Source organism: Lycorma delicatula, chromosome 1 (genome assembly GCF_047948215.1).
Source record: "Lycorma delicatula isolate Av1 chromosome 1, ASM4794821v1, whole genome shotgun sequence".
Taxonomy (NCBI): domain Eukaryota; kingdom Metazoa; phylum Arthropoda; class Insecta; order Hemiptera; family Fulgoridae; genus Lycorma; species Lycorma delicatula.
The window spans coordinates 8,305,147-8,330,857 of record NC_134455.1 but is presented as its reverse complement, the minus strand read 5'-3'; the positions used below and the strand labels follow the sequence as shown (position 1 = coordinate 8,330,857).

At 29.7% G+C, this 25,711-nt stretch overlaps 1 protein-coding gene across 1 annotated transcript in view; it reads left to right on the top strand.

The window, feature by feature from the left end:
* Positions 1-25,711, top strand: part of LOC142323748 (uncharacterized) — a 79,493-nt gene that overhangs the window by 48,525 nt on the left and 5,257 nt on the right. The window contains exons 5-6 of the mRNA XM_075363956.1: positions 5,960-6,131; positions 19,835-20,100. Of these exons, the coding sequence (XP_075220071.1) occupies positions 5,960-6,131; positions 19,835-20,100 (438 nt within the window). The remainder of the gene's footprint in view (positions 1-5,959; positions 6,132-19,834; positions 20,101-25,711) is intronic.

The following is a 25,711-nucleotide window of genomic DNA, read 5'->3' as shown; positions in this document are numbered from 1 at the left end:
GTCTAAGGTTTTTAATTAACTATGACGAGCGCTATATTAATTAAATATAATAATATACACTTTTATAATTATACTGTTAATTCAATTTTTTTAAATTAAACATTAGGACTCTTACAATCTTTAAAATCAAGTTGATAGATATTTTAAAGAGTCTGAACACGCAGCGGAACATTCTTTCTTACTTGAAATTTGGTGAACTGTATCCAGGTGTTCAAAATGACTGTTTAAACATTAAAATTACATTCTATATTAAAGAGACATTTGTTTCATACTATTGTGTTGAAGAAATGCAAATATAAGTGCTTGTGTTTTCTGTTCTTAAAACATTTATAGGCCTGCTACTAATTTATTTATGAATAAATAGAACAAGTGTGTTTTGCCATTAATAAAAATAACATTCGTAATGAAATTACATTGGCTATATTATTTATTATTTGCTATGATCAGTATTTATTAATATTGTATTTCAGCCCTAGTACATTAACACATTCATTGCTAAGAATTTTTCAGTATTTATGCATCCCCATTTACTGAAATTTTATTCATGTTCTTGTAACCCTGTTATATACATATATATATATATATTAATTTACTGTGAAAAATATTTTGAACAATAAACTACTGCATCTGGCCAAATGTTCTGGTGTTGAAAATGTATAGTTATGCGAGGTGTGGCATTTAAATAACGAGACTAATGCTGCTACAGAAGATCTGCACACGTGCCAAATTTGTACGACCAACAGCTGTGTAGCATAAAGCCTTCTCTTTCGATTGTTGCCACTCCAGTTTCTTAGACATATTACTCTGGCTGTGGCCTTCGTTCGAATAACATCTGTTTTATTTGTTTTGCTGAAAAAATGATTAGTGTTTTATTAGAGTAAAGAATTGTTTTGAAATTTCATATGAAACTTGCAAAAGCCACTATTGAAACTAATATTTTATTAAAAAAAACTATATGGCAATGAGTGTTTCATGTGTACTGCTTTTTGACTGGTTTAAGCGTTTCCAAGATGGCCAAGATATTAAAAGATGATCTTCACCCGTGTTGCTCTTCCATGTCAAAAACAAATAAAAATATTGAAAAAATTGGTAATTGATCCGATCTGACCATCTGTTAACAATTCTTGTCATTATTCAAGGTCCTTGCTCAACTCCAAGAAAAAAACGACCCGAATTGTGGAAAAATAAGTCATGGGTTCTTCATCAGGACAATGCACCGGCTCGCACTGCATTGTCTGTCAAGACGTTTCTAGTGAAGTATATCAGTATAACATCCCAGTGTTAGACCGTCTGCCTTATTTACCTGATCTGCACCATGTGACTTTTATCTGTTCCCAAAAGTCAAATCCACATTAAAAGGAACAAGATTTCTGACCGTTGAAGCTGTGAAAGAAAAAGCGGCACGCATTATGAAATAGCTCACAGAAGAAGACTTCCTGCACTCTTTCGAACAATGGAAAATTTGCATGGAGCGTTGTCAGAATAGAGGAGGGGTATATATTGAAGGGGATAATAACAAAATATGAATAAATTTAAAATAAAATATTTTACAGCATTAGTGTCGTTATTTTATAGCCACAACTCGTACATGTCTGTAACAATTAACTTATAAATTTACAAATTAAAATATTTCATACATCTTTTGCTTGAAATAAATTTTTATGAAAAATTGTTACATTATGATGTAACAGTAGAAGTGTTGTAATTATTATAAAACAAAAATAATTTTTCCTGATTGAGTGAGTATCTTTTTATTTGTGAAATATAAAAAAATAATAATCGAGAATTAATTACCTGTAAAACTTTTTTTTATGGTTGTTTTAGTATTCTGTAAATAAAAAACCACATGAAGACTTGTACATCCTAAAAGAAAAATCAATCTGGGCCAGGTAGGTCTTCACAGTGGATGAAAACAGACAAGGCTTTACATAAACTCACCCCACCCAACAAAAATAGATAGATTTATTAATTTATAGAAAAAATGAGTAATGGCCTCATCGTAATTATCTTAAGAAAAAATTGATATTTCCTTGACAAGAAAATCATAAAAGATTTGTGTTGAAAAATTTGACTAATCATGAAAAAGGAAAGTAAAGAAAATAACAAGTAAAAATAAAGTAGAAGAAGGTATGTGATAAAAGGATGAGCCTGTTTTTCAAAATAAACATACACAGTCATAAACTTTATATGAATAGACCAGTTTTTTGGCTTACCAAATTTAATTTTAAGAGTATAAAGTTATAAACCCAAGGTGTAACAATATCTCGGTTATCATAATTCATTATTATAAAATTTCAGCAGTGTTAAAAAGATGGGAATAAGCATTCAATACAGATATAAAATTAACTCCTAGATAGTAAAAATCTGATGTGGCCACCACGTGACTTCCTTGTACGCCTATTAATTTACATATACTCATTTTTTGCTGTACTTCATTTAAAAGTGAGATACGATCCTCCAATTCTTTAATAAAGTGGACAGTTACACAGTTGCTGAAATATTAGTTTTTATTAACATCAAATATTTATACAATTATAATTCAACAATCTTACATGAAATATTAGGATAGAGTAAAAGTCCCTTTATTACTCATATTACTGATCAGTATTCTTCGTATTTTTGTGAGCAGCTAATTAACAAAAGTTTTAGATTTCTGGTATGTTGTATAAAAAAAGTTAATAATTAAACTATTCCATTTAGTGAACTGTATACCGGTTACAAATGTTAATATTCAGTTTTTATTTATTTATTATTGGATTGAAATGAAAAAGAAAAAATCATACAGGAAAAAGGAAGATAATTTGAAGAAATATATCTCAAAAAACCGACAAGATATATATGAAAGGCAGAAAATGTTAAGAACAAGGGAAGAATAAAAAATGTTAATTTAAGAGAAGACGACAACGAGGAAGCAAACGTTAAGACCAAGGAAAGAATAAAAATATTAAAAGAGGATAAAGAATATAAAGAGAGAGAAAATTTGAAAACAAGAGTACGTTTATACAAATTAAGATCAGAAGAATTATATCAAACCAAAGAGCGACCAAATAAGTGTCAATAAAAAGCAAACAAAATTATGATCTAACTCGACTTAGGGAAAATTGTCTGACAATATCAGAGGAGTAATGATCTAAAAGATAAGAATTTTTTGCAATCTATTTAGGATCGGGCACGTATGCCTCAATGTATGTATATGTTGTTCTTGTGAAGGTCTATTTTTCTGTCACTCTGTAGTTAACTTAAATGCAGATAAAATTAAATAGAAATTAAACTAGAAAATTCAAAAATAATACGATTCTAAATTTTAATTTTCAGTTAATATTAAATAATCAGATGTTTCACAAAATCTATTACATATCCACATTTGTAATAATGCCTATTAAATTGCATATACACATTTTTAAAAGTACATAAAATTTTATTTCACTAATAATTTCTGATTTTTTTCATATTTTTTTTCACATTTTAACCGAGAAAGACGATTTGGTAAAATTTTGTCAGTGTCAAAATGATGTTTATACTAATCACATGTTTTGTTGTCATGGCAATCTGCATATGATATAAATAGCCTTTGTTATTATTAAAAGCCGCACATGATATCGCAATTAATATTAGGATGGTAAACAAAAATAGTAATTATTTTGAACTTAATGACCGTTTTTGTTTTTGTTTTTATGTTTAAAGATCATTTAATAGTGTTCATTGTTTAAATACGTAAATATTGTTTTGAGTTACTATGAAATCATAGTTCGTTAGGAGTGAAAACGAATGCTGCTTTATTTTATTTATTTAGTTTTTTTACAATACTGTATTTATTGTGTGTTGCATATTACATAGATGAGTTGAGAACATTATGTGTTAATCATTGTTTTTAGGTGCTTATGATGTTCAGATCGTTACATAATACTTAATCCATCTTGATTTTTTGTTTTCTTTTTTACGGTAATATTTATTAGCAAGTTTTTATAATACATAAAGTGAGCTATCTATTTCGAATAATGAGTGAAAGTTTCATTGGGAACTTAGGAATTTTCAATCTGATGTAGTGATTTATGTACTGACAGTTCTAAAAAATTTAATTTTATAAATTTGACTAATATTTATCAATTTCTTGCCAAAAATCATGAAATTTTCAGGTTTAACATAAAACAGGACAAAAATTCTAAAAATCATAATTCCCATAGTAAAATTTTGAGTTAAGCGATTTCAAAGTCATTCTTTTTTGTTTTTTTTTTTAATTTCTATTTTATGGTTCTTTAATCTTAAGAAAAATTTTTGAATAAGATATGGCCACAAAAAACATTTCTAGATGAGTACATTGGTTTTCTTACAATTTAAAAAACTTCTAAAATATATTGGTTATAAAAAAAAATTATAAATTTATTAGCACTAGCTTACAAATTGTCGTCATAAGCATTGTATAGTTTTTTTACTTTTAATAATATAAGCATGTGATTTTTTTTAACTCTCTCCAAAAAAAAAAGTCTGGTCCTCAAAGGTTAATGAGCAATTAGGAAGTTTTTTTCTGATAGTGTCATTTGCAAAACAAACTTTTTCGTTTAGTAAATTAAACTGATTGTTTGAAGAAAAGAAATAGTTAAAAAAGTTCTATGCTCATTAGGATTTCATACAGCATTTAACAATCTAATACCATTTGTGTTCCAAGACTATATTGATTTTTCTTTGTTTGCATTTCCGTAAGAAATAAATTGATACAAATATCCATGCCGTCAAAGACCCAAATATCAGAACTTAAAACTAAATCTAATTTGTTTTCCTTTGATAAACATTTTTGCTGAATGCCTATCAAAATATGGGGCCATTTCTTCATCAATAGATAACCCAGTATAACCATTTATATTACCAAACACCAAACAGCAGGAAATATACTTGTAATTTTAATCATTTTACATATTAAAAATATAAACATTGTTGCTTATAATTTTACATATAAATTATAAATATAATCTAACCAAACTTAACCTTTGCTCACTAACCTTGACTAATTAACAGTAATGTTTTGATTACTGAAATAATAAATAATAGCAATAATTACTCAAAACATTAATTATTAAGTACTCAAAACATTACTCTTAATTATTCAAGGTTAATATCAATATTTCCTGTTATTTTGAGTTATTTCCAGGTGAAAAACTTGCAAACTTTTGAGAGGGAGAAATGAAAAAGTACCTAGAAATTAAAAAAACATGTATGAAAATGTTCGTTTACTCAACATTAGTAATGGGTTAAATATAACATAGCCAACCAAAACCTTACATGAATAAAAATAAATAAATAGAATAATAAAAATCACTTCTCTGATCAAAAGGCATTAACTTTCTTCACTAAAATTAAAATTTTGTACAAAAGACTGACCATTAAATCCCAGATATTATTATTATAAAAATTTAAACTCTGAATTCTGTTGTAGTTACAGAAGCATTCATAACTTTCCTAACCGTCCACAGTTAAAAGAACAAGGAATATCTGAGAATGCTGATTTGCAGAAACCTAAACTGTAGAGGATCCAAATTACCTTAGAACTGTAGACGTAGTAGTAAACATTGTAATAGGTTTTATTCACTAACAACAAATAAACATGGATTATTCCAGATTTCAGCTGTTTGAAACCTTTTCTCCATCATTATTTTATTTAGCCTGAATTGTACTATAATGTTTTCATTTAAGTATTTATTTGAGTAATTCTTGTGTTTCAGTAAGTGTTTCAATAATTCCGATAATTAACTTTTAGAAGATTTAATATCAAACTTGAGAGAATCATGTTTATTTTATTATTTTTTTAAGTACTAATCTGACATGTTTGTATTAAAAAATTGTCAGATATTTGAAACTGTAGAAGTGTTTTAATTTTGTACATTACATGATTTTCCTTTCTCTTGTTAATTAATTGTAAATGTTATTAATATTTGATGCTTAACAATAATTTTGGTTTTTATAGCTGAAGAGAAAAGATTAATGGATAAAGAAGGCGTTTCTCTTCCATCTCATTATCCATTAACAAAACAAGAAGAAAGGGAATTAAAGAGGATTCGTCGAAAGATAAGAAATAAGATCTCAGCTCAGGACTCAAGAAAGAGGAAGAAGGAATATGTGGATGGCTTAGAGGACAGGTATGTATTGTATTATGTTGCTTTTTTCTTATTAATATATTTAAATGCAAGGAAAAATTATGATTTTAATATAATATTACATTATATATATATATATAATGCACAGTTAATACTGCTGCTCATTGACAACTATCTGGCTCATTCACATGTTGAAAATCTTTCATGTATAAAGTTAGTGTTATTACCACCGAAAACAACAGCAGTCTTACAGCTCGTGGATCAAAGTGTGATAAAGTCTGTAAAAGTCCACTGCAAAAAATACCTAATTTTACAAATGATACAAGATTTAGATCGACAAAAAGAAACGCAAATAACTATTCTGGATGCTATAATTATGTTAGAAAGATCATGGAATGAGGTTTCTCCACTGACTGTAAAAAATTTCTTTTGACATGCAGGAATTTTACCATAGGTTGGCGAAGTTATTGACATTGCATGCGAAGAAGAATCTTTAGCGGAATGGGGCAATAGCCTGCAAAATCAATCATTGTCAAATGCATTGTTTGAAGATTATCAAGAGGTTGACAAAGATTTAGAAATGCATGAAACTGTAAAAGATGATGATGATGATGTAGTGGCTTCACTACTAGCAGAAATAGACGGGGACATGGGTAATGACAACGAAGGTAATTATAGCAACAACAATAAAGACATCAACCCACCAAATCTTCCAGAAGTTATAGCAGCAATGAAAACCGTTTGCCGGTTTCTCAGTTTTACAGAAATTGCTAATGAAACAAAGTGTGTTTGTTTTGATTTAGAAAAGAACCTTCAAAAACTGTATTACAACTCAAAATGTTCGAAACAAAGTAAAATAATCAACTTTTTGCAGAAAAAGTAATTTTTACAATTTTTCTCTATCTTCTTTTACTCTACTGTATTTGTATTTATTTTGCATATATATTTTTTTTTAATGTTTTATTACAGAAATAAATTATTATTATTATTTTTAATGATTATTATTTTACTGTATTACAATACCTGTGTACATGTCATATTAAAGTAGTACCACTAAGCTACCTAAACATCAGTTGACCTAAAATCGTTAGCTCCTTGGAAGTCACTATAAATGATATTTACTGTATATGTATATACACAGTATATATTTTATTGCATAAAGAGGAAGGGTTTTTTTTGTTCAGGATAAACAAAAAAACTACCTGATCAATTGCTACCATATTTTTACCTTGTTTCTTGTCATAACTGAGAAGATTTATAGATATATTTCATCTTAAAAAAAACATTAAAAATAACAATAAAAAAACACATTATAAAGATAATGCTTCACTGCCTTTATACGTAGTATATTGGCTCTGCACTAGGTGGTGGACTTGTTGCGCTAAATTCAGTCTACTTAATCACAAGAGCATAAACTACCAATAATTGTTGATTATTGAATATCAGACAATTTTAATTAATTTCTTTGATATATGTGTGGATAAACTAAATAATCTGTAAATTAATTGAGAACGTACTGTTTCTAGTGGGAGAGAGTGTAAAGTATAGCTTTGCTTTTAGCGTGGAGGGAGCTGTGTGCAGCTGTCCAGTGCACCACCATTGGTCTGCTCTGCATCAATAGCAGCTAATATAAAAATTGTGAGCACATACGTATGAAAAAACTATTAAACTCCACGCACCATCATTTTTTATAGAGAATTACTTTGGTGGTAATTTTTCAATGATGAATGTTTGATTATTGAAATTTATTTATTTTATCTACATATTTTGGCATTATTTGTTTAGTTTTTTAAAATCATGCCGAAATGGAAGATGTAATATTGGTAGAAAATCTACAGATGCCAGGCGAATGTCTATATCGCATTTACATGAGACTGAAAGAGTATGAGGATTTATTTTATGATGCTGTGCAAAAGAGGAAAACCACTTTAAAGTTCAGACGTACTTTTGAATGTGATCCTCATTTGGATTATATTGCAAAGATTTACAAATTGGTGCAATGATTAAAATATGCGATCACTGTTTTGCCAAAAAAAAAAAAAACAGAAAGATGAAGCACCAGGCATATGTTGTTCTGGTGGGAAAGTTTCACTTCCTACACTTAATGAGCTACCAGAACCAATCGACAGTTTAGTTTTAGTATTTCATCCTTTTTCAGAACATTTTCTCGATAATGTTGGAAAATATACTTTATTTCAGATAACTTGGTGCTAAACAAATTGTAGAAGAGAATTTTATGCCTACATTTAAAATTCAAGGTCAAGTTTACCATCGCATAGGAAGTTTATTGCCAGCACCTGATATTGGCCACCAATTTTTACAAATTTACTCTATAAAATTTCTCAATAAAACTTCTCTTCGTACAAATATTGTTCCAAACCAAGGAACTAATACCAGCACTCCAGCAAGTTTTGCTGGATTATAATAATTTGATCAGAGAGTTTAAATGCAATATTGACAACACACCTTTGGGTAATGTGGAAAATTTTTAATTTATAATTCATGCTGATCATGTACTTGTTAATCAGCATAGGGATCGCTATAATGCTCCAACTACTAATGAAGTTGCTGTTTGCTGGCCGATGAAGATAAAGGACCTAGAGATATCTTAAATTGTCATTAAGGTCAAATGCAACGTGTGTCGGAGCTTCATTGCTGTTATAATCCTTTACAATATTCCCTTATGTTTTTGAAGGGTGAAGATGGTTATTATCTAACTTTTGTTAATAATAATTAACAAAATAAAAGTTTCCTGTATGCAATTTTATACTTATTGACTTATGGTTCAAGATAACATTTATAATTTTTGACATTATTACTGAAACGTATTTAATCAATATTGTGTTAACATAATGGCCAAAATATCGCTGAAATATTAGCTTTTGTTCATAATAACCAAAAAAAAAATTACATATTGATGATTACATTCATCTTTGAGATACTGTGCAAGAAGACACCATTAATGCTAACAACATGGGTCAAAGTGTCATATACTTCCTCATCTTTCACTGCTTCACCACGGTATATGCATGAAAAATCTCAAGATGCTATGACATACTTGTGTTAATATGGGTATCTAGATTTATTTATAACTTTTACGTACAATCCTTAATGGCCAGAAATAAAAAACGACCTATTCATTGGTCTAAAATCTAGACACATTATATTCATAGTTTTCCATTTGAAAATGAAAAACGTCCTAGACCTTATTAACAAAAAAGAAATATTTGGTTCAGTCAGCTGCTATGCACTAAGTGTCAAATGGCAAAAACGAGGCTTACCTCATTATCACATATTGGTATGTTAGTAACTAAAATATGATCTGACGAAATTGATCTTGCATATCTGCTGAACTTCCTGATAAAACTGTTCACCCAGTATTATATGACATTGTAAACATCAGAGTATGTGTCGCAGACTGTGTAGTGATATATAAGTCATCACCATGCATGATAAATCGAAAATGTTCAAAAAATTATCCTCAAATGTCAATTTGCAACACTCAAACTGTAGATGACAGTTACCCAAATTATCACAGGAGAAGTCCCAAGGACGCAGGTCATACGATAACTTTATACTCACAAGATAACATAATTGATATTGATAGTAAATGGATCGTCCCACTTTGTCCACTATTATCATGTTGCTTTAATGCCTTCATAAATTATGAATTTTTCAACTTCGTGCAAGCGATTCAATATATCTGCATATATATTACAAAGGTTCAGATCAAGCAACTTGTTTGCTTGAAAATCAAAGAGATGAATTGAATCAGTACATTGATGGTGGATGTATATGTATATCTGGAGCCGATTAGCAATTTTTTGGCTTTCCAGTACATCTACGTTATCCTCATTAATTATTTCACTGAACAAAATCTCCATTGAGTCTGAAAGTCCGCAGAAGATCACTCTCATTACTTTTTTTGAGCTTTGTCAGTTCAGTGACTTCACTAAGACACTGTTACATCTTGAAGTTCCTAGATACTATACCTGTAATAATAAGTTTAGCAGAAGAAAGTGGCGAACTGACATTGAAGGATTTCCTGGAATCAAAAAGGGTGCTGCTCTGGGTAGAGTTTATAATATAATTCATCCAAATCAAAGTGAATGTTTTCATTTGCATATGTTATTGCATAGTGTTAAAGGATCTACATCTTTTGATTACTTGAAAGCTGTTGATGGTGTGCTACACCAAACATATAAAACTGCTTGTACTGCACTTAGCTTATTGGAAAATGATAATCACTGGAAAGACACACTTGCTGATGCTTCTATTTGTCAATCTTCGCCTAAATTGAGAGAATTATTTGAAATTATATTAGTTTTTTTGTCATCTTGCTCAACTGAATATTGTGGGAAATGTTCCAAAAGATATTTTATATCAATCAAATCAACGTCAAACCACTACAATTGAGATTACAATTTCAGATGAAATTGAATAGAGGTCACATTGAGATTGAAGATATTGTCATTACGTTAAGTGAAAAATACTAATGTGATTTCAGTTTACCAATACCAACACATGATAATCAAAAACCTATTAATGCTTATGATACAATGGTAAGACTTTCTTTCAACATTGATAAACAGAAAGAATTTGTAACTATTAATCTTCCTAAATTATAACAGATCAACATCAGGCATTTGATGATATAAATGACAGTGTTGCTAGCAGCAACCCAAAGATTTTTTTCTTAGATGCTCCTGGAGGCACTGGGAAAACTTTGTTAATCAAGCTGCTTCTTGCTCAAGTTCGCTTAACTAAAAATGTTGCATTCAGTGTAGCATCATCAGGAATAGCTTCTACACTTATAAATGATGGGAGAACTGCACATTCCACTTTTAAGTTAGCGTTAAATATTGCATGTGGACTACAATCTGTTCTATTCGTAAAAATGGTCCACTTGGACAAATTTTGCAAGATGCTAGACTTATAATGTGTGATGACAATGAGTCATCGAAGTCATTGATTGAACCCTTTGAGATATTAGATCATGCGATAAATTAATGGGTGGTATAACTTTTGTGTTTGCTGGAGATCTTTGGCAAACATTACCTATCATCATGAGAGGAACTAGGGTTAATGTTGTTCAGGCATGCCTTAAATCATCACCCTTATGGAAATTTGTTCTCATTATTAAAGTAAAAACTAATATGATAATTCATCTTGGGGATGGCAATGCTAATTTGTCCTTACAACTACTAAACATTGGAAGTGGGACTCTTCCTCACAATGATGGTTACATTTCTGTCTATGAAAACATTGGTACCAATGTGCATACAATGGATGATCTCATTTCCAATAGTTATCTAGAAATTAGTAAGCTTTTACAAATACCATACAAGTGGCTTTGTGAAAGATCATAACTCAAAATATTTCTGCATTTGAAATTAATTTGATTTTTAGAAAAAGTTGAAGGGCAGAGCAAGGAATATCGATTTGTAGATTCTGTAATCAATACTGAAGATACAGTCCATTATCCTCCAGAATTTTTGGATTCTCCTTAATCTTGCAGGTTTTTCAGTTCATAATCTCAATATTAAAATAGAAGTTCTGATTATTTTACTACAAAACCTTAGCCCTCCAAGAATATGTAACGGCACAAGGTTGCAAATCAAAACTGTGTGAAATTGCATCATTGAGGCTACTATTTTGACAGGTCCAGCTGCAGGAGAGCTTATTTGCTCTTACACCCCGCATCCCAATGATCCCAACAGACTTAATATTTCAATTCAAGAGGCTGCAATTCCCCATAAAACTTTCATTTGCTATAACAGTCAATAAAACACAAAGCCAGACAAGCAAACACATTGGTATTGATTTACGATCCGATTTTTTCTCGTGAATAATTATATGGATTTTAGAGAACTGATAATTTGGAAAGTTCTGTTACCAGATTTCATTCTACTAGCAGAAAATCAAAATGCTACAAAAAATATCATATATCTGGAAGTTGTATCAATTTATTAATACTGTAAGAAAATGGGTTGACTGCATTATAATCTAAGGCAAAGCCGAAACAGGGGATGCTCTATATATATATATATATATATATAAAATAATATGTTGTGGGCGATCAACACCCAGCAAAAACTACTGAAGATAAATTGATGAAAATTTCTCCTTACGGTGTAACTGCATACTAAGAAAATCCACTTTGAAATTCAGACTTAAATTGTTTAAAATGGAGTAAAAATTAATTTTTTTTTATTTCTCAGTAACAGACATAGATATCATCTTAATTTTTGGTGTGCATCATCTTAATATAAATATCCAAAAATTGATTTTTACATTTTTTGAAATTCAGAGTTTAAAAGTGTTAAAATGTATTTTTTATTTTTTTAAACACTTATTTTTTTAATTTCTCAACTTGATTTTTGGAGTTTAATCTTCATGACAATAAACCAATTTCTGGATTTTTAAAATTTGACCTTGAAAGGGGATGAAGAATGGTAGAAAAAAATTTTGAAAAATGATTGTAAATTTTACCAATGCTGACAATAGTAAAACTAGATATTCAGTAGATTTGTGCTTGCAAATACTCTTCAGATAAATATTTAAAAACCATTTTTGGGTTTTTTTATTCCGATTTTGTAAGGGGTGGGAAGGAACCAACACATCCACTCCCATTGAAGCTGTATGTGCAGCTGGTTGGTTGCACCTATCTCCAGTTACTTGATTAAAGAACATAAAATAAAAGAATTAACCACTATGGGAAATGCAAGTTACCATATAGCACATGCAAAGCTGCGGTGGGGAGCTAGTGTATATATATATATATATATATATATATATATATACATCAGTATTATTTCTTCACATAATTGCCATTTACTTTCAACACTTACTGTTATGTCGCAATATTTTTTAATATCGACAGTATTTCACTCTTATCTGATCTTGAAATTTTAATGCATCTTATTTGTTTGAATGATTTATGAGGGCTTGCAATCCACATCCTTGAATTAATACTGCATTGGTTTCCATATGAAGGAATTTTGGATCAGTGCAGAAAAAATGAAAAGGAAGGTGAATTTATCGTGAACTGAAATTTATTATTATTGTTATTAATAATAATTATAAATTATTGTAACTATAAAATTTTATATTTTTTAATTATTTTTTCTGAAATTAAAATTAGTGATGAAAGGATTCCATGTCATTTTGAGACTATTGATGATATTAAAGCACATATAATTAATATGTATAATTCGTCACAGGCCTTAAGGCAATTTCAAATGAAGATATCCAGGACTGCTTCGCAAAATGGAAATACCACCGGTAAAAGTGTGTGTGAATTTGGGAGGGGAATACTTTGAAGGGGACAAGAACCAATAAGCTGTAAAATTAATAATAAATATTAAAAAAATAAAGTTCGGTTATTTTCGAACAGATCTATTACTCTGTAAACAAAAGCTAAAATTGCACAGGTAATTCAGGTTACTTACAGGTAGCAGCTGACTGATGGCTGGGCATTATTTGTTCTTTCACATTACAATGGAAACTTGACTGTTGTTCTCCTTTGTATGCCTAATGTTAAGTCTACTACATTATGGACTCTGATTGATATTTCAAAGTTTCATCTCTACTAATCTGTAGTTATGTTCAGCATTCAACAGATAACAACAAATTCCAGTTTTTTGAAAAAAAATTGACTTTTTCCCATGTAGTCTTCATATGTTCAGCTTCCTTGTGTAATTCCTGCTACAATGGAAGTAAGCAGCTGTTTTCAAAATTATTTTTTATATTACAGAAGTCTCAGAGAAGTTGTTTTTTGTGAGGCTACATTTTGAGAAGGTCGCCAATATGGAGTAAACTTAAAAAATATGGAGACAGTTAAAAACAGTACATTCGAATAGAGACTATATTTAATAATTCATGTATGTAAAAGCACACTAGGTGATTTAAGAATCATTCAGTTCGATTTAAACTTTACCAGATTAAAATTAATGTTTTGATAAACAGAGTGCAAATTTTTATTTCTTTTTTTTGTAATATGAAGTTGAAAATTCTAAAAATAAATGCTAAAAAACTATTACTCTTTCCTTTTCCACATTAGTATTTGTTAAACCAAGGATGGTAAATAAAAGTTAATAATTTTGTTCTTCACAGAAGTCAGTTCAGATTTTATTTATAGGCATTTACCTGATTACAGCTATCTACCTAATTTTTTATGATGAGAAATTAATTTTGTTGCGCACAGAAAATGCCAACTTTAATAATGTTTGTTTTTTAATACTTTTATAAAAATTAAATATTAAAATAATCTTGTTTATCATTTTCATGGCATGGCATGTATTAAAATGGTATATTTTATCAAAATTTATCAGATTTAGAAATGTCTCAATTTTTATAAGTTCCAGCCCTTAATGTTATTTATTTGTGATGAACAATTTTTGCTTAGTCTGCAACTTCTTTTTTTAATTGCTGTTATTAAATAAAAATTAATGTAACTTAAGGTAATTTCTAATTATTTATTATGAATTTATTAATATTAAGTTAATATTCCACCAAAAATTGCACGATTAACAATTAATTATTTAACTCAATTCTTATTAGAAATCTTAATTATTTATCCAAGTTAATAATGGCTTAAATAGTTTAGCCTAAAAACATACTTTGTTAATAATTTCATTAAAAGTTGGCAGTTACCAGATTTTACAGTTATAGCATTTACAGTATTACAATAGTATTAGTATTATTACACAGGTACAGAGCATTTGAAAAGTAACTACACACCTATATAAACATGATTGTATGTTGAGGATTGTATTTCATGTGCTACAAGTAATGTTTTCTGCAAATATTGGTAATCTTGCATTGTGTGTAGCTTGCTTCCAAAAAGTTGATGATGCTGAGACAAGAATGTGTATCTGGTTCTTTGTTGTTCATTGTGAATTTGTCATCTTTGAATGATTGAGACCATGTCTTTCGGTATGAATCTAGAGTTGTTTTAACTTTAGAACAGTGAATATATCTTATTAAATATGTCATCTATAAGTATGGTGAGTACACACAGACACTTAAAGACCAATTTTTCAAAGATATCCAGCTTCACCAGTTCCTAATCGACACAGTGTAAGAGTGCTAATAGAGAAATTTAGGATGACAAGATTGATAAAGGACCATGGGTAAAACAGTAGACCGCAGTGCTCAATTAAGAAAAACTGCAAGGCATAATAGGTGGTATGCAACACAGTACCAAGACCAAGCAAGAGTCGGCCCAACAGAAAAACACGTCTCATCTCATATAAAGTGAAGGTGGTTCAGAAGACATGAGCCACAGAATGTAGAAAGTGAATTTAATTCTGTGAATGGTTTCAACAGTTTCTGTCAGACATTTCTGATGATATTTTGGACTATGTTTTCTATACTGTTGAGGCATGTTTCCATTTATCAGGTATGTGCACACACTGTTCACATGTTGTACATGACTAGAATATTGGGGTGTGGATTGCAATATCCAGGAGAAGAATAATCGACATAATATGCTTTGCAGTAACAATAGACTCAGCTTGTTATTGTGAAATTGTTCACCAGTTCATAGCAGAGGTAATCGAGGATGAAATTATTAATGCTTAGATTCAATGACAGCACAACTGCTCATGCAGCCAGGCAGCCAATGAAATTACTGCAGGAGGTTTTTGGAGATTAAATTATTTCTAAGTGCTTTTTGCCACCTTGTTCTCTGGACTTTGTTCACCTCATTTTTACTTCTGGATTTATGTAGAAATTAATGTTCAGTAAGGAAACAAATTCAAAACCTAAACCGACAACGATTGTTAACGTCTATATGCCTACAAGCGCCCATGATGATGATGAGGTAGAATGTGTATACGAAGAGATTGATGAAGCAATTAAACACGTAAAAGGAGATGAAAATTTAATAATAGTTGGAGATTGGAATGCAAGCATTGGAAAAGGCAAGGAAGGAAATATAGTGGGTGAATACGGGCTGGGCAAAAGGAATGAAAGAGGGGACCGACTTATAGAGTTTTGCACGAAGTATAATTTAGTAATTGCCAACACCCAATTTAAAAATCATAGTAGAAGAATATACACTTGGAAAAAGCCAGGCGATACTGCAAGGTATCAGATAGATTATATCATGGTTAAGCAAAGATTTAGAAATCAACTCGTGGACTGCAAAACTTACCCTGGAGCAGACATTGATAGCGACCATAATTTGGTGATAATGAAATGTAGATTGGGGTTTAAAAACCTGAAGAAAAGGTGTCAGATGAATCGGTGGAATTTAGAGAAGCTTGAGGAAGAGGAGGTAAAGAGGAATTTTGTGGAGGACATCGCAAGAGGTCTGAGTAAAAAAGATAAGGTAGAAAATGTAGAAGAAGAATGGGAGAATGTCAAAAAGGAAATTCTTAAATCAGCAGAAGCAAACTTAGGCAGAATAAAGAGAACTGGTAGAAAACCTTGGGTTTCAGACGATATATTGCAGCTGATGGATGAACGTAGAAAATATAAGATTGCTAGTGATGAAGAAAGTAAAAGGAACTATCGGCAATTAAGAAATGCTATAAACAGGAAGTGCAAACTGGCGAAAGAAGAGTGGATTAAAGAAAAGTGTTCAGAAGTGGAAAGAGAAATGAACATTGGTAAAATAGACGGAGCATACAGGAAAGTTAAGGAAAATTTTGGGGTACATAAATTAAAATCTAATAATGTGTTAAACAAAGATGGTACACCTATATATAATACGAAAGGTAAAGTCGATAGATGGGTGGAATATATTGAAGAGTTATACGGAGGAAATGAATTAGAAAATGGTTTTATAGAGGAAGAAGAGGAAGTTGAGGAGGATGAAATGGGAGAAACAATACTGAGATCTGAATTTAAGAGAGCATTAAAAGATTTAAATGGCAGAAAGGCTCCTGGAATAGACGGAATACCTGTAGAATTACTGCGCAGTGCAGGGGAGGAGGCGATTGATAGATTATACAAACTGGTGTGTAATATTTATGAAAAAGGGGAATTTCCGTCAGACTTCAAAAAAAGTGTTATAGTAATGATACCAAAGAAATCAGGGGCAGATAAATGTGAAGAATACAGAACAATTAGTTTAACTAGTCATGCATCAAAAATCTTAACTAGAATTCTATACAGAAGAATTGAGAGGAGAGTGGAGGAAGTGTTAGGAGAAGACCAATTTGGTTTCAGGAAAAGTATAGGGACAAGGGAAGCAATTTTAGGCCTCAGATTAATAGTAGAAGGAAGATTAAAGAAAAACAAACCAACATACTTGGCGTTTATAGACCTAGAAAATGCATTCGATAACGTAGACTGAAATAAAATGTTCAGCATTTTAAAAAAATTAGGGTTCAAATACAGAGATAGAAGAACAATTGCTAACATGTACAGGAACCAAACAGCAACAGTAGCAATTGAAGAACATAAGAAAGAAGCCATAATAAGAAAGGGAGTCCGACAAGGATGTTCTCTATCTCCGTTACTTTTTAATCTTTACATGGAACTAGCAGTTAATGATGTTAAAGAACAATTTAGGTTCGGAGTAACAGTACAAGGTGAAAAGATAAAGATGCTACGATTTGCTGATGATATAGTAATTCTAGCCGAGAGTAAAAAGGATTTAGAAGAAACAATGAACGGCATAGATGAAGTCCTACGCAAGAACTATCGCGTGAAAATAAACAAGAACAAAACAAAAGTAATGAAATGTAGTAGAAATAACAAAGATGGACCACTGAATGTGAAAATAGGAGGAGAAAAGATTATGGAGGTAGAAGAATTTTGTTATTTGGGAAGTAGAATTACTAAAGATGGACGAAGCAGGAGCGATATAAAATGCCGAATAGCACAAGCTAAACGAGCCTTCAGTAAGAAATATAAGTTGTTTACATCAAAAATTAATTTAAATGTCAGGAAAAGATTTTTGAAAGTGTATGTTTAGAGTGTCGCTTTATATGGAAGTGAAACTTGGACAATCGGAGTATCTGAGAAGAAAAGGTTAGAAGCTTTTGAAATGTGGTGCTATAGGAGAATGTTAAAAATCAGATGGGTGGATAAAGTGACAAATGAGGAGGTATTGCGGCAAATAGATGAAGAAAGAAGCATTTGGAAAAATATAGTTAAAAGAAGAGACAGACTTATAGGCCACATACTAAGGCATCCTGGAATAGTCGCTTTAATTTTGGAAGGACAGGTAGAAGGGAAAAATTGTGTAGGCAGGCCACGTTTGGAATATGTAAAACAAATTGTTAGGGATGTAGGATGTAGAGGGTATACTGAAATGAAACGACTAGCACTAGACAGGGAATCTTGGAGAGCTGCATCAAACCAGTCAAATGACTGTTCAAACTGCTATTCATTATTTCACCTAGAACTTTTCTCATAAACAACTTATGAGATTATTCGAGAGAAGAAATGCGTGCAGATATGTCTGGATGTTCATGGAGACCATTTCCAACAAGTACTATAAGGTAAGTCAGTGTTATGTAAAATTGTACGCTGCTTGACAGGTTTATAGTTATTTTTCAAATGCACTATACCAAAAAAAAAATAAATTATATATATATATATATATATTATTTAATTGCATCTATACACAGAAAAAATGAGTAAATACTTCAAAAATAAAAAACTAGTTTTAATAAATTGCATTTCAAATTTTTTATCATGTTGCCATTGTAAATTATATTTCGGAAATAGAATTGTAAAAACTTAATACATACACAGCACTTTAAAATACTTATATTGTAGCTATAGAATTCATCAAATTGTTTTCCAGTATAAGGTGTAAATTTATTTACATGAAAGAAATTTTGAGTAGTTTTTTACTATGTATTTTTTTTTTGTAATGCAGATGTCTTTTTTATCTGACAGGCATTGATAGCTTTGAAGGAAGGTAAAATAAAATGTGTATATTATGTTTTTTTACCAGAATGACAGGCTGACTCGTCATATTTCACTGTCTTTGCATACATATCAGCATTTAATGCCCAAGAAACTTTCTTTTGAAGTATTTTATTATCTATACAATCATCTTTCAGTTTTTCTAAAATCCCATGGATTAAATCCTTTCTGTTATCGCTTGTGACACTTCAGTCACTGTTTTAGCATTATTCTACTCCTCTCTTGAGAGATTTCCCATACTGTAGTAATCAACACACTCTGCAGATCTTTATGAATATTACTACAGTTACTGTTTCTTGTAAATAAGGCACATATATCGTAGCTCAAAATGGTGTATTTTAAGTTAAATATTAAATGTTTTAATTACTAAAACACACTGATACTCTTTATAGGTTTTAATGCATATTTCTTAGGTACACTACTTTTATTTGGAAAAAATTTATCGAGTTGAATCCAATTGGACAAAATATCAACCGTGTAAATCTTCAGCTTTTTTATGTTTATAATTTTCTGGAACTCTGAAGAAATTTATTGAAACAATATTATTCAACTAGTTGACAGCGATTTGGTTATTTTACCTAAAAACAATTACTTAAGAAGATGAATGGATTTATTTTAAGATTTTTGATACAGTTTTGTTTTTATATATCAACATTATAAAATGATATGTAATCTCTTTTCACCATTAATAACTGAAAATACTGTTACATTTTTTTACTAGTATCGTTTAAATATCCTACTGTTTTTTAAATTATACATATTTCATCCTCAGTGAACATCTGCTTATTTACAATTTTCATAAATTTGTACATAAATAGTTTACTGTTGTCTTACGTCTTGATTTAATGATGTAGAGTGAAGCAGTGTACAGAGGAAAATTTAACACTAATGAAACGACTGAAGGCTTTACAATCTCAGAATCAAAGTCTATCTACTCAGTTGAAGAAATTACAAGCAGTTGTAGCACGTGGTACAACACAAACAGCACAACCTGCAACGTGTTTGATGGTTCTGATGTTATCTTTAGCACTTGTTATGGCACCCAACTTGAGACACGCTCGTAGTGCTACTCAGCGTGATCTGTCTTTGCCAGAAGGAGATTCAAAGAATCCTCTTGCAGGTAAGAAAGAAGGACTATGTATAATAAATTTTAAATTAAGTGCTGAAGGATTAAGAATTGTGGTGGATCTATAATATCATGAACCTTGTAATTCTCATTTGTACTAATTTATGTTAAAAAAAAGTTTAATGATATTATAAAACTTTTCTAACCAAGGTAGTAGCTGTAGTTGGTACTTAATAAATCACACCAAAATAGTTCAGCTCTGTTTAAAATGAAACAAGTAACTTATTCATCAATGTTCAAAAGTCCTAAATTCACATCCTGTTCTTGTAGTATGTAAATCAGCAAAATAATTAGTAGATGACTAACTTGTAAAATTACCTTTCCATGGCATTTCCAGCATAATGGCTGTTCACTGTTGCACTGAATTATTTATTAATTAATTTCTTTTTTCGAATAAAGGATTTATTCAAATCTCAGTTATCGATTGATTTCTATGATCGAAATCAACAAAATATTCAGATGCTACAACATACCATCTGAAACTTATCTGCTTGTCTAATTTGTAATCAGTTCATCGCTCAATTTTTATCATTCTGCTATACCTTTTAGTTATCCGGCATGTTCTCATTTCTCTCGGAGATCTCAAAATTATTCTTCACAAAATTTTATTCAAGATTTTCTCTTTTCATTTCAAGATATGGGTAGATAGATGTAGTTACCCTATCTCTTACTCGTTTTTGTACTTTCATGTATTTTCCCTTATGCTGATATAAATGTTTGTCATAGCTTCTTATCCTCAAAATAATTTAAAAAAAAAAAACTTGTATCACATCTTTTTCAGCACCATAGTTTGCTATCACAATATCACTTTCTTCTTGAGGACACATGTAGTGATTTTATTTAACTGTAAACCAACAAAAATTATTAAAAGAAAATTGCTCTTGTTAATAAATTCGTAAAAAGTTTCTCTCCTACTTCAAACCTATTTTAATTTTAAGTTTCAGAAATGTTAACTGCTTTTATTGTTACAAAATGTTGTATTTATAGCATGGTTTTTAAACTATTTAAAACAAAAACAAAAAAATTACTAAAATCATATTTAGAAATTTTCTTTAGTTCATAATTTTTTTTTAATTACTGTTTTCAATAAAATTCAAAAGCGTTCAGGATTGTATATGTTCCCTTGTTTTTATAGTAAAATAAAATTAAAAATTAAAAAGAAAAAGTAATAAAATATATCCAGTCACCAAACACATATGAATTTATACAAACAAGACTACTTTTAAAAAATCATTCATTTTATATTACTAGTAACTATATATATTAAATACTATTATACTAAAATAATCAAAAAATTTTTTTCAAAAAATCAATTTGCACCTCTTAAAATTGAAATGTATGGTTTTTGTTCTTTACTCCTATCTCCCTCCTTTTTCAAGAGGATTTTGAAACTTTATACTTCATATATGGAGCTATCAAGAAATAACTACAATTTTTCAAATTATATATACCTTCACCCTAAATCCAGTTTTTTTTTTTAAATTCTCTATCTTATTTTAGCCTTTATTAAAGGAGGTGTTATATTTAGAGAAAACTTTACTTAGCAAATTTGTTAAGCTTAACATATATAAAAAATATAATGTTTTGTTTTCCTGCTTTAACTCTTAGTTTTTATTATTAAGAAAAATATAATACATTTTTCTCTGACACTTTAAGAGCAATTAAGATTTAAGTAAGTAATTTTGGCCCCTATAATATACCCTGGCCCCATAATAAGATTTTTTTTTTCATTACCATCATAAAAGTTATTGTTTTTATTTTTTCAATATTATTAAATAATTTTTATTTTTAATTTTATTTTTTTTGTTAGACTTCATTTTTTTATAAAATGTTTTACTAAATCGTCACCACATAGTAAGGAAGCTTCCAAAATTAAAACTCTTTTTATTTGAAATTTAGAAATTGATACTTAAATCTTTTAGTAAAAAAAAATAATTAATTAAAAAAAAACTTCATGATAAGGGAGCCTGTTTTTTATATTTAAATGTTAATTATGAAAATAAAAATAAGACTTTAATGATTAAATTGCAGAGAAGTCAGAAAAGTTTTTCAATGAAAAAACTGTTCAAGGTATTATACGATTTGGTCAGCATCGCCAAGAAAGTTATGACAGTGACTTTGTCATTTTGTGTTCTACTGTCACTTTGACAGCTTTTATATAAAAGCAATATATTCATTCTTTTTGGGTCGTTTATATTTGAAATGAGCATTGCTTTTAGATTATAAAATTATTTTTTGCAATTTTTAGGAGTAAATGTAGGAGATAAAAAGTAATGAAGAAAGAGATGTATGTAGGTTTTTTTTTTACTGAATGGTGGGTCTATCTGTATATCTAAATATTCAAGGTTTAACCGATTAAATTTTTTCCATGTTAATTATTATAGCTTGTTGTATTCTATTAATTTATGTCTAATTCATGTTAACACATATTTTATTCATAATCTTTAGACAAAGCCAAGAGGAGGTAAGGAGGAATAAACAGGAAAAAATTTAGTGGTTTTGTTAAATTGCCAACAAAACAAGAAGATTCATATACCAGGAGATTTTCATCTGCCTTTTTTTCCCCCCATACACTTGTATATAATTCTTACAACTGTTTTGGAGTAGGAGATTTTAAGCTTAGTATTCTATAATCATCATACCTTTTACTTTCCTTTTTGGGAATAGGTATTTATATAGAATCTGATTTCAAAGCCTTATCAAATTCTTCAAATAATGTTTATTGGTGGCTCAATTTCATTCTTTATCTTCTCTCACCCCTCCCTCAGTAGTTATTTAGTTGCCCCTTGCATAAATCTACATACTCCTTCCACCTTTAAACTGACTGGTTCTTTTTGCATAGTTTGTTTATTACAAACTTCCATACATACTTTCAGCCTACTCTTGCTTAATCATATTAAGGACTTTGTTTACTTAGTTGTTAATCATTTAAATAGGATTGTTGTACTTTTGATTCAATCATAATCATGCATAAGGGTGATTCAATAAATTTGTTATGCGGCTCTACATTTTATTTATATAAAAAAACAATTTTTCGGCTTGTCTCCTTGCTTTGCAACATACATAATTGCACAACTTTCTTTATCCCCTGAGGAAAAATGTTTTGGGTACACCACCAGTTCTTGGTTAGAAGTGAATTGACAACCTTTACTGACCTTTGAGTATACCAAGTAGATGATAATCTAAAAAACCAAGCTCACTACTGTACAGAAGATGAGCCAGTATCTCATATTTGGTTTTCTGGAGGGTTTCAACTGTGGGTGGGTTATCAATAGGCAAACATACATTGTCATGCAACAAAAACAAACAGTTTTCTTCAAATGTTTTGCTGTGATATGCAGGCTTCAGCTTTTCAATAAGTGTTCACTGTAACAATAATGTTTATTGCTGAGCCCTTTTCCTAATAATGTTCCAATATTATACCTTGTGAGATCCAAAAAAAAAACTGGTTAAGCATTCCCCTGCTGATAGTGACTTTTGAATTTTCTATGGTTTGGTGATAGTGAATGTTTCCAATCCATGCCCTGCTGTTTACACTGTCTCAAAATTCTAGATCCATATTGTCACTGACTGTAAAAAAAATAATGTAGATAAATTCATACATTCTGTCCAAGGTAGAGTGATCTTCACTGTTGTAATCAACCAAATTTGTTGGCAGATTTTAAGCTCATCTGTTATGCAGCATTTTGAGTTGTTTTGGAACCTTTATTGCCCAAAATATGAGAGTAAGCCTGTTAGGGATGATTTTGTATACAGAAAGCATGATTAATTTGTAGATCATTCGCCATTCATCTGTCTTTTAGAACCATAACATATATATGCTTAATATTGTTGTCAGTTACAGCAGTAAACAAGCATTTGATTCCTTTATACATGCCATTTGGACCTTTATACATGCCTTTATACGTGACCATTTTAACACTTTCAATCTACCTATAGTCGTTCCATTGTGATAAAACACTGTCCCTGCATTCTTCTAAAAGTCTTGAATAGATTTCTGCCTCTGATACACCTTCAGGTCAAAAAAAATTGATTACTATATGCTTTTCTTCATTAATGCAACGATAAGCAGTTTCTCAGCACAAATTCAGATTCATTGTGGATTTATTGACTCACTCTCATACAGTTATATATTTATTATTCATTAGATTATTGCTAGCTATTTATTTTCATGTAGTATAAATAGAGTGAGTCTATGATGACTTTAATGTAACAGATGGATTATGTGTTTCCCCTTTTTTAGGGTTGAGACTGAATCCCAGTATGTTTGACAAAGTTTTCAACCTGAGATTCAACCACTTAAATAATTTTGGGCTTACTGTTTTTTATTATATGATAGAATTGTGGAACTGCTTAAATAGGTTGTAGTTCCTTTTTTTTTCTTTTTTTAGTTTACTCTTTGTCATTACATGTTATGACAAGTGCCAAAATGATTTTTTCAGTTAATTGATAGGGCTGAAATGTGACTAAATCAGTTAAGCTCATATTTTTAGTTATATATATTATTTAAAAAAACTTCATGGTTCTTTAAGTAGATAATAAATATTTTTTGTTAAAATTTTTAAGGTTATACAACCATTTAATAATAAATTACCAAAAATCTGATGTGGACACCACCTGACTTCCTTGTACGCTTATTAAATTTACATATGCACTTTTTTTTTTTAAAATGAATACATAAAATTTTATTTCATTAATAAAATTTCACTAATAATTTTCTGATATTTTTTCTTTTTTTTTGTTATTGAGTTATTAATCATCGTAATATATTTTTTTTTACAATGAGAGGTTAATATATATTAATTAATCAATATATTTAAATTTTAAAAATAAAAGTTAAAAAAAGGAGATGAAGTCTGATTCAAACCGATGTGTCTTCTCCTAGATCCAAATATTTCATTAATTAAAATTTTATTTGGCTATAATGCTGGAACCAATGAAAATAAGTACCACTTATGATATATCGTAAAAACTCTCAACAAGGACTTATTTACTGCTTATTACATAGTAATATATTACTATGTAGTATTAGTATATTACTATGTATATTACATAGCTTATAGTAGTACTACTGCTTATTACATGGACTTATTACTAGTTAAGAAAAAGTCCAAATCCCATTTTTTTTTTTTGGATTTTGGGCTTTTTGGATACTTCTGGTTCAGTCGATTGCAATCAAAACGGGAGGTGCACAACTAGATGTTACAGCAGTCCTAAATCTAAAATTTCAACATCCTACGGCTAATTGTTTTGAGATATACGAGATACATATGCACGTATGTACAGACGTCATGACAAAACTAGTCAAAATGGATACTTCCATTAAAATCTGAAAACCGACATTTTTCGTAATCTCAATACTTCCTTTACTTTATACAAGGAAGTGAAAATAATCAAAAAACATTTCACTTCATGTCCAAAGCTTCTTCAAGAACTAAACCAAAACTTATAAAATCATATGTTAAATACTATACCATTCTTATTATTCAGCCAACTGAAAATTTTGATAAACAATATGAAAATTTTAAAATAAACAATAAACCTAAAACGTAATTCTTTAACATAATACCTATAATTAAATGAGAAATGTTAAATTACAGTAGAA